The sequence below is a fragment of the Aspergillus caelatus genome (assembly GCF_009193585.1).
Source record: "Aspergillus caelatus strain CBS 763.97 unplaced genomic scaffold BDV27scaffold_235, whole genome shotgun sequence".
Lineage (NCBI taxonomy): Eukaryota > Fungi > Ascomycota > Eurotiomycetes > Eurotiales > Aspergillaceae > Aspergillus > Aspergillus caelatus.
Window position 1 is genome coordinate 46,794 of NW_022475498.1, and position 10,205 is coordinate 56,998.

General features: G+C 46.6%; 4 protein-coding genes across 4 annotated transcripts; 2 read left to right on the forward strand and 2 right to left on the reverse strand.

The window, feature by feature from the left end:
• Positions 1–273: 273 nt before the first annotated feature.
• On the reverse strand, positions 274–1,659 carry BDV27DRAFT_135317 (aldo/keto reductase). Its single transcript, XM_032068512.1, has one exon. It carries the CDS (start codon positions 1,457–1,459, stop codon positions 305–307), a length of 1,155 nt encoding a protein of 384 aa, XP_031923057.1. The 5' UTR covers positions 1,460–1,659; the 3' UTR covers positions 274–304.
• Positions 1,660–3,761: 2,102 nt separating this feature from the next.
• Positions 3,762–5,302, reverse strand: BDV27DRAFT_162121 (UDP-N-acetylglucosamine--dolichyl-phosphate N-acetylglucosaminephosphotransferase; the record flags this gene model as incomplete). Its single annotated transcript, XM_032073332.1, has 3 exons — positions 3,762–4,742; positions 4,799–4,979; positions 5,067–5,302. The coding sequence occupies 3 exons, from the start codon at positions 5,300–5,302 to the stop codon at positions 3,762–3,764; spliced, it is 1,398 nt and encodes a 465-aa protein (XP_031923058.1).
• A 332-nt stretch (positions 5,303–5,634) lies between these two features.
• Positions 5,635–7,523, forward strand: BDV27DRAFT_135320 (putative nuclear pore protein (SEH1)). The gene is made up of 3 exons (XM_032068513.1): positions 5,635–5,927; positions 6,008–6,845; positions 6,905–7,523. The coding sequence occupies exons 1-3, from the start codon at positions 5,745–5,747 to the stop codon at positions 7,006–7,008; spliced, it is 1,125 nt and encodes a 374-aa protein (XP_031923059.1). The 5' UTR covers positions 5,635–5,744; the 3' UTR covers positions 7,009–7,523.
• BDV27DRAFT_168205 (putative proline permease) lies at positions 7,284–9,927 on the forward strand (the record flags this gene model as incomplete). The annotated part of the gene is made up of 2 exons (XM_032074705.1): positions 7,284–8,969; positions 9,824–9,927. Exons 1-2 carry the CDS (start codon positions 7,559–7,561, stop codon positions 9,925–9,927), a joined length of 1,515 nt encoding a protein of 504 aa, XP_031923060.1. The 5' UTR covers positions 7,284–7,558.
• Positions 9,928–10,205: the final 278 nt, after the last annotated feature.

Consider the following 10,205-nt stretch of genomic DNA (forward strand, 5'->3'; position numbering starts at 1 on the left):
CGATCTCTACTACTAGTAGTAATATGTACTTATTACTCGTCGGGTCACATGGCCAGAGCCGAGTACAGAGTAGACGAGTACTCAACACCATATCTCCCTACACTAAGGGTTTATGTCATATGTCTCGCCATAAAGTAAAGAATATTTACTCTAGAATACTCCGTATGGAAGTCGAATCTCAAAGCTTGGAGCGTGCTGTGACGTAATGAATTCTTCTTAGTTGCAGAGTTTAACATGGCTGGTACAAAATCAAAATCTCAGTAAAACAAAACCCCTGGCGCCGTACAAATCACGACGAAACTCGTCATGGTGGAGTGATAGGCTTAGATGCCGGCACAAAGGCTAGCTGTGCATTGGCTGCCAGCAATCCAGACGCTCGGCCCGTCACCTTCGGGTCGGGTCCAATGAAGTTGTTGGGGAATCCGACGTCCAGTGGCCTGACACTCTCGAGGTATTCGATTTGCTCCGGTGTCAACTTAATCTTCAAAGCCTGGATATTGTCGTGTAAGTGTTCCACCTTTCTGCCGCCAACCAGCGGGAAGACATTAGGTGTCTTGTGCATGACATAGGCCAGAGCAACAGCCGTTACAGACTCAATGCCATGCTCCGATGCAACCTTTGCCAGTGCTTCACTCATTTTAACTTCCTCATCAGTCTGCTCGCCTGCGCCAGTAAGGCTTCGCAATCCTTCATTCTTCTTCTTCCGCTCCTCCAATGCCTTCTTGGTCTGGAACTTGCCGCCGCCGAGGACATCCCAAGGTGCCAGGGCCATCCCAAAATGGCGTGCCATAGGAATTATCTCACGTTCGAAATCACGAAGCATCACATTCCACCGGCCCTGGTAGACACTGAAGGGGGTTTTACCATGAGCCCGAGCGTAGGTGTTGGCGGCACTCACAACCCACGCAGGGGAATCCGAGATTCCTAGGTAGAGCACTTTGCCCTGTTCCACCAAAATGTGGAGGCTGTCCATGATTTCCTCGATAGAGGTGGTATGATCCCACCAGTGAAGGTACAGAATATCGATCCAGTCTGTTTGGAGCTTACGCAGGGAGTCGCGCACGCTCATATGGAGACTGCGGCGGTGGTTACCGCAGTGGTTCGGTGCGGTCCCCTTTCCAAGTGCATACGACTTGTAGTCCGTAGTAAACTTGGTTGCAATGACAAGTTGATCACGGTTTTTCCGGGAAGTCATCCATTCGCCTATCCAGGCCTCTGATTGCTCGTATTGGTAGTTGTTGGCAGTGTCGATAAAATTGCCTCCGGCTTCGACAAAGGCATCCAGCAATCTGAATGAAGACTCCTTGTCCATGGATCCCATAAAGTGAGACCATGAATCCCCAATAGACATAGCACCCAGTTGCAGTGGCGACACGCGGATGCCGGCGGTCGAAGAGAGGATGCGGTAGCGACCCAGCTCAGTGGAGGGCTCTGGGGCGGGCGCGAAGATATCGGACATGTTGAAAAATATATACTGTTGAACTTTACAGAATAAAGCTTTGAATGAGGAATTGGTATTCAGTAGTGTACCTAAGAACCATACACCTCAGTGCTGGCTGTGGCCGGTATTTATAACTTCCATGTTGGGCACACGCGGCAGAATGAGCCGACGGAGTTATGAATAAAGCTACATCATAACCGCAACCAAGCAGGTGTATGAGTTGAACTTTCCATGGGGTGAAGAAACGCTAATGCCGATGGATGACAGGTTGAATAATCAGGATCGGCGGCAGGGGTAAGTTAGTATGGACTAAATGTGCCTTAACTCCGGGGACCGGTGGGGCTGAATAGTGTTCCCTAAAAATGGCCCGTTTATCTCCGGGCATAAGATGACCGTAGACCGTTGTGCGTCATGTTTTGGACATTAGTAGACTCGGAGTTACAAAAGCTTTGTCGCAATACCGAGCGATTTGTTCCAGTTTTATTATCATGGAAGCAGGATTTTTTTGGAAATAGCTGAATACACAATCTGGTGGTACTTGGATCTCAATTGGCAATCAGGCATTGAATGGGTACAATATACTCACAGGACAGCAGAGGATCACTAACATGGTGCTCTAGAGGGAAGCTCTCCCACCCAAGATCTTAATGGGATGCGGAGAATAGTGAAATATATTCCTCTAGTAACACTGAACTTACCTAACTCAAGCGGTGAGGAGGCGTTGGCTCAGCACCGTTTAGAGGTATAGAAACCGCATCTCACCTGCCCGGGGTCCCTTCCAGTTATTTACGGGGGAAATGTAGTAATCCTACTCTTTTAAATCCCAATATACGGAACCAACTACATGGCTATGGTGAACGAAATACTGGTTGTTACTAAATACATCGAAGAAGTTAGATGACTAATTATATGGATACCAGGGGCAATTGTCTGGTGCACGCCCTGGCCCGGAAGAATAACCCTCCCTCCTTAATCTATTTTCTTTTTGTATTACAACTACAGTTCTGTCTTCTTTTTCTTCCCTTGTTATTTCCTCCTGTCTTTATTAGACCTATGATGAGCGCCATGTGACAGTAATAGACATTTTATGCTCAGGTTGCGATTTCATCAAAAGCCATCGTCATCCGTGACTGTCCGTATTATGACCCATGTAGTTATTACACTTACGCAGATGTTAATATCCCCAAAACCCTTCCTATTTTCAACATGATCCTCTACGTTGCATCGTTGGGCACTGATCTTTACTACATTAAAGAGCACCGTGGCGTTTCCTAGTGACCTTACATTTTTAAATGGATCATTTTGCTGAACTTGAGGATACAGTCATCATGGCTAAGAGCGAGAACCACACGCTTGAAACTGGCCTGATAGGCAGTCAGTGACAGACCAACCATTCAACTTAAGGCACAGAAGCATGACTACATAGCAACTTACCTTGTCAAGCTTAGTAGACCACTACTTACTCAACCAAAAATACAAGAGACTGTGGGATTATCGGAATCATCGCTTCTGGAAAAACAAAAAAAGAAAAACAAGGAAGGAGAAGAAAAAGGGCGATGGCTAACTCAGTAAGGCCGCCTCCTACCTTTTTCTAAGGATACTACAAGATTGACAAAACTTCTCAGTGTTGCCTAAGTTTACACTCATCTTCGTTTGAGCTGATATGGTATAATAGCCCCTCTAACTACAGTATAATACTATACCTTGACTCCGATTTTAATCCCACGCTTCCCAAATGTTGAACCTTATAGTACAGATAGTATATTCTTTTCTATTCAAATTAGTACTCTGTTTAGTATTTCTTCTATAAGATATTTACCCATCCTGTAATCCTTATATAGATGATTTCTCTCTCCGAACTACCGGTTCTCTAACCGATCAGGATCAACGGTAGTAGAAATAAGAGGGCGGAAAACATAAAGCTCTTATAGGCGGCCCCTCCTCATCCATAGTAAAGGCATGCAAAGTCCGCTCTTTGGGGGAGGAACAACTCTGTTACTATGAGACTGACCAGCATGAGGTCGTGAGGTGTGAATTTCTTATGAAGGATAATGGACGTATCGTTAAGGGCCTTACCTTTAGATTCATTGACGATTGGTAATGGGTCTACTCTCGGTTCTATTCTATATTGATGGTTCGGGCTTTTGCTTTGTTCCAAGTCTGTAGAAGAAGTCTTATTCTGCCTACTTTACATTGGTTTCCTGGAAGCCTGCATATGCCATTCCTAATTAGTCTACGTGCAGGACTTCTGATAAAATTCTGGTATAACGCCTGTATATCAAACAAAACCGTTTTGGTTAGTTTCTATTGATCTTTAAATCTATAATTGAGGCCAAAATGCTCGGTTATCTTCCCGAAATACGAGCAGTGCCAGGCGATGTCGCACAAATAGACCGAAAAGTCCACAAACGACTTGAACTGCGACCATATTCCATGCCAGCCGGTTCTCTTTCATGGGCCCCATCCACACCAGCCACAGGTTGAGTATCGTCAAATTAGTCGACTCCACAATTTGACCCTGGTCATTCTTTGTAACACGCACCAGTCGCAGCTGATGAAGAAGCTCCAGGCCAACGGCGATTAGTGGCGAAGGTGGTACTGTCCACTCCGTTACAGAAGCGTCAAGCTGTCCAGTTAAAGCATTGAACTTAGGTAATCTGTGCCGAGGACAAGGAATCAACTTGAAAAGTTGCGGGGTCGAGTACAGGAAATTGAATATCTGCGGTATAAAAAGCAGAAGTAACGTCTTACTGAAATGCCCCAGAATACCAACGACAGCAAATACCATCCCCGCGAAATAGCAGTAGGTATCCCCGACAAACACTTTGGAGGGGTACCAGTTGTGCAACAACAGGGCCAGTGACACTCCAACAAATGGAAGCAAGAAATAAAGGGAGAAGAGATGTGAATCAGTGGCGGGGTGGGGATATGGCGTGATGGGCACAAGATACAGCGTATCATTTGCTATGAGCAAGATTGCGATCACCAGAGATTGAGCTACCTCAACTCCATTGATCCCTGCCAACATGTTGATGGAGTTGGGGCAGAAAATAGCCACCGCAGCCATGTATACGTAATATAGCCATCCGAGGTCGACGAATGAGCCTAAGTAGGGCTGCAAGGGAACCGGAACGACAACCTGTGTGACACCAAAGTCCACAAAGTAAACTATGAGCATTGGAATTGCTCCGAAAGCAGGTATGAGAACTTTATGTCTCCATCGAATGTCAAGAAGGTCATCACCCAATCCCAATATGACAATACATTGCAGAGAAAGGAGTCCAGAGAGGTAAGATGCAAGCTACAAGCTTTGTCAATAACCTTTTTTAAAAAGAAAGCAGTTGGAGAATCACAGACCCTTCCGTGAGGAAATCGGTGGAGCATCCGACCAGTTTCAACGTGATGAACTTCAAGAACGACATCTCGGTTACCTCCACCAGAAGTGGCTGCCACAATGTCTTTGTAAAAAGCAAAGGGAATAAAGAAGATAAGCGCCAGAAGATACACAACTGCGCATACTGCGCCCATTGTCTCTGGGCTAGCACAGGAGACAGTTAGTTCCAGAATCATCTAGTGATCGCGCTTCGCAGTTCATTACAGCAACAATTGCCAAGTTAATACATACATTTCAGGTCTCTTTGGTTTCGCCATATCTCTCCCCTTCAACCCTGCCTTCATGAAAACCGGTCCCAGCCATCTGATCAGGCTGTATGCGACTGCAAAAACAATCCCACTAAAAGCAATGGATGCTACCAAAGGTGCACCTTCATCCTGGAAAGTGTTGAGAAGGATGCTGGCGCAAATGCCCACTAGCATCAAGAGACGCCAGGTCTCCTGGCGAGAAAGAGAGCTCGAATTCATTATGAATGACAGAATTGCAGCATTGCTCCCCTAGTCGTGTAAGCCTTCCTCTATACTGAGACAGTGTCTAAAGATCAATAGAGAGAACCACTTGTAGATCCTGTATAGAAGATCAATGGAAGCAATCTGGCTTCAAGGCGATAATGAGCATCATTCTGCCAGATAAATGTTGACCGCTTACCTCGGGCGGTAGGTCAGAAGCTGTCAAAGATCATCAAACTTTGCCTGTAAAAGATAGAGGGTCGTGCGGCTTACGTAATGCTCCATTATTGACCCGCTTGCTGCTTCACATGCACGGCTTGTCTGGTCCCATACATGGGTGAAAGCGTCGTCATTCTTTTGGCACATACGCAACCATCGGCCCTTAATTACGCGCGTATATTGCCATCAGTGTGGTGGCCGGCGCTGAAGTTCTGATTGGTGATCTTGAACCTGGCCCGGGATGTCTGGATTCGCTGATTTCGACGCTGGTCATCGTGACTTGGTAACTGTCACCAAATTCAATTTCTATGGTAATCGCATTGTTACGGCCTCTTCCGATCATCGTATGAAAGTATGGGATCAGAAAGACAGTGAATGGCAATTAATTGACACCTGGCGTGCACATGATGCTGAGATCCGCGATGTAAGCAAGACCACGCTCCCTCGTATTCAATTCACTCTGTAGTCCGTATTGTGTCAAATGCACACTAACTGGTTTCCTAGGCAAGCTGGAATGGTCCGTTTACGGGCCAACATATAGGTAGTGTTGGTGAAGACATGAAATGCAAGATATGGCAAGAAGATGTCACCCAACCTCTTAACTCTGGCCGACGCTTCCGGTCTATATTTCGCATGACGGCACCACACCGGCACCCATTCGTCTCAATTGACTTCCGCAATATTGACCTCGAGTCGTGGCTTGCTGTCATCACACGAGATGGATTTCTGATGGTCATGGAACCCGTAAGTCCAGATACACTCGCGGACTGGCAGCCTCTTGATCAATTTCGTGTTTGCACTGCACCCCAAAGGGGCGAGGAAACAAGTTTTAAGGTGCAATTTCACCACGACCCCACAGATATCACCCACTCAGTTTTGCCATCTTCGGATCGTAAAAGCCTCTCACTAGTAGTGGCAGCTATGGACAGTGTGAAAGTATATCGCACCGATGCCAGCCGACGTTTCTATCACGCAATTGAGCTGTCGAGCCATGGAGGCCTTGTGAGAGATATTTCTTGGGCCAATGGCTCTGTTCGTGGCTATGATCTTATCGCTAGTGGTTGCAAGGACGGTTTCATCCGAATTTTCGAGATTTACACATCCGCCGCGGACAACGAGCCTCACGGTTCGAACGGCGAGCAATCCCGGCCATCCACACAATCATCTTCGATCCGTGCAACAACGCAATCGGGCATAGGTTCTGCCCTTGCGAGTCGCGCTCCGATGTCTATGGCCAGCCGCTCAGCAACGGGGGATGCTCAGTTTAAGCATACTTATAAAGAAGTAGCGTGTATCGACAGCAAACATCTAGACGTGTGGCAGGTGGGCTTTTCGTACTCTGGTCAGTAATACCCTGCTGGGCTGCCTGCGTCTATCCGAACATATACTAAACGCGCACAGGTGATTGTCTCATATCCTCTGGTGACGATGGTACTGTACGATTCTGGAAGAAATCCTTATCCGACGAATGGTTGGAATACGCCGAAACTGACATGACTTATTGATGGACATGCTTTCGTCAGGAGAATGCTTTTCTGTCCCCGCATGATGCAGTTTCTTGTTATATTCCTTTTCGCGATGTTCGTGAAGACGATGGTCTCTTCAAGAGGGACATGATAACTCTTGACTTTATACGATTAAGCATCCTATTGTTGTGTTTACTAGACAGTGATACCCATACATCCCTGGCTTATATTATTGGGTAGACAGGCTTTTTTTGTTTGTCTCGCACAATTGATAATAAGTTGAATCGAGTTGCCCTTTATTTGTTTGTCCTTTCTGTTGTGGGCTTTCCTTCCGATTGTCACGCCGCTGGCCACTGTTCCTGCCTTGGGCGAAAAGCGACATTCACGCCCACCCCATGGTGCTATCGATGGAGCCGATGGAGGAAGTAGCAACCTTCAATTCCATTTGCACCGCACACATTTCAATAGCACCATTCAAGTGTGTCCTAAGAAATATGTGATCCTTCTGTACTGTGTCAATGCTTTGTAACCCAATGCACAGTTCAGTGACAGAACCCCTTCCTATACCATTTTAGTTATATTTTGCACGATGGCTATAGGACCTACTCTTGGAACCGGGTTGTTTATCGGTTCTGGTCAAGCTTTAGCTGCCGGCGGTCCAGCCTCATTGCTCGGCTCCTACATATTCATATCCGTATTGGTATATTGTGTATCGACGGCTGTCGCAGAGGTCGCGGCTCACCTACCCTCCCAAAATGGCACAATGGTCAATTACACTTATCGTTATGCCTCGTCCCATTTAGGATTCTCCCTCGGGTATCTACGCTGGTTTTCCATAGCTGCGTTGGTCCCCTTTGAAATTACCAATGCAATGGTTAATCTTGGCCTTTGGAATCCCGGAGCTAGGCTTGCAATACGGATCAGCATCGTCACTGCCGTAGTGTTCTTCTTCAACATGTTACCAGAAAAAGCGTTCAAAAGATCAGAGACCGCGTTTACAGCTTTGAAACTTGTCACAACCATCGGCCTAATCATTGTATCTGGTTATCTCGCCGTTCGGGGGGACCCCGAATCTGCTGCGCGGGGCTTTCGATACTGGCACGAGCCCGGTGCTATGAACGAATATATTACTGACGGTCATTTGGGCCGGCTTCTAGGGCTAGTGCAATGTATCCTATGCAGCACTATATCCTTTATCTTCGGCCCTGAATTGATCGTTCAGCGAGCGGAACAAGTAGATTCAGAGTCGGCCCGAAGCATTCTGAACATGACTCGAATTGATTGCATCCATCTTTTCGCACTCTATATCTTGAGCTCTCTAGCCATCACTGTGGCTAGCCCATCGGATGAGCCTCTTTTGACGAATCATGGCATCGGTGCTGGATTATCACCCTACATTGTGGGGATCAGAAGATCTGGAATCCCTATTCTACCGACTGTTGCAACAGCTCTCATATTCCTCTCATCTGTGGCCTCTGGGCGGTCATTTCTCTATATCTCGTCTCGTACCTTATGCTCCCTGGCTGAGACTGGACATGGCCCCGAGTTGTTCAAGTTACGCAATGACTACGGTGTGCCTTATATCTCTGTCCTTATATCAGCACTGTTCTCCGGGTTTGCGTATCTATCCTTGGCGATGTCTGCATCAGCCGTCTTTAATCTGCTCATGTATTTCATCACCACGTCCGGTTATATTTCATGGTTGTTCTCTTGTGTCATCTATTTCCAGTTCCGACGGACAACCGCACTACAAGGGTTCACACCAGCAAACCAGGCACGTATCCAACCATACGGTGCATACTTCGGTATCGCAGCCTGTACGTTTCTGCCCCTGGCCAACGCCCTAATTCTAACAGTCCCGTCATGGGTAATTGCGAGAAACTCCATTCCTGCGTATATTGCCGTGTCTATTTTTCTTCTATTTTACTTTGGACACCTGACGAAGTCCATCATTACACGGCGACGTCTTCAATCCGAGGAGCTCCGAAATCATAGATGTGGTGATATGCTTGAGAAGCGCTCCACAAGACTCCGGGGTTGATGGAGTTAGTGGCAAGGGAATCCGGATTTGTCTTGTTCCCGCATTTAAAACTAGAAGCCCGGACACCGAGACCTGGTTATAAAAAAAACATGTAAGGTTCGATTTGGGCGAGTTTGGCACTATACGTGTTTGATTATTGTTATTATCATAATTATTATTATTACTAGGTAATTGATTCCTATGGCCTAGACCTTGGTCAAGTTGAAATTACTAGCGGAGTACTACTACTTAGTAATGTATCAGTTGGCACCGCATGATTTCGCTCTCGACAAAGAACGAATCTGTATTAGCGATAATAATGATACTAATAGTAAAGGCCAGGACTAGATTAACGGCAAACAAGTTCCCTTGGCTTCGCAAGAAGACGTTCCCCTTAACCGATCTAGTACTCTGTAGGTTCTTCATGGTGCCTCAAGATGGGGGACAATTGACTCCCCAGGCACCGAGGCACCCCACGGGCCTCGTCTTTGCCACCAACAGAGTTGGCAGCCCTCCTAACATGATTAATTCAGGGCGCTAAAAAGGCCACTTACTCCGGGAAAAGGAAGACCATTGCTATTTTTTTTTTTTTTCCCTCTCCCTCTCTCGAGGTTATGATCAATGTTTTCCCTCTGCTCTTTTCATCCTCATCCGCTTTAGGTTGAACCATTTTTTCCTGACAAAATTCCGTAGTTAGCTCTACCTAATTATAAGGGCTCCGTCTACCCCTCTGTTTCTCTCTTTTTTTCTCTGTGAACCCCTGGGCGTGACATTTTGTCCCAGTGTCCTGATCAGATCATGTTATTATTTACGCGATCCCGACACATGGTCCAGATGACTCGCCTTGCCCCCATTCCCTCCAGCTCCCCCTCTTTCTCACAACGTCCCATACCGCTACTAACCTCCTGGTGATCCACCATCGACCCCTACGAGAATGACTATCACTCTCGTATTTGATCTTCCTGATCACAACCACAGATTACCCTTCTACCGTCATTTCTTTCCCCCAACTACTTTTCAGTCCAACTATCTTTCTTAGAATGGCCCAGTCCTTGGGTTTTTCTACTCATCTCGTTTTAAATTGGGGACCCTGGCAACACCTCATCATCCAGTTCCGTCTCTCACTTTTCACACCACTGTGGCTAAACTAGTCCTAACGAACGTTTCCCTTAATGTTGCCCGTTTGATCTGGCGGTTTTTTTTTTTGTTTTTTTCT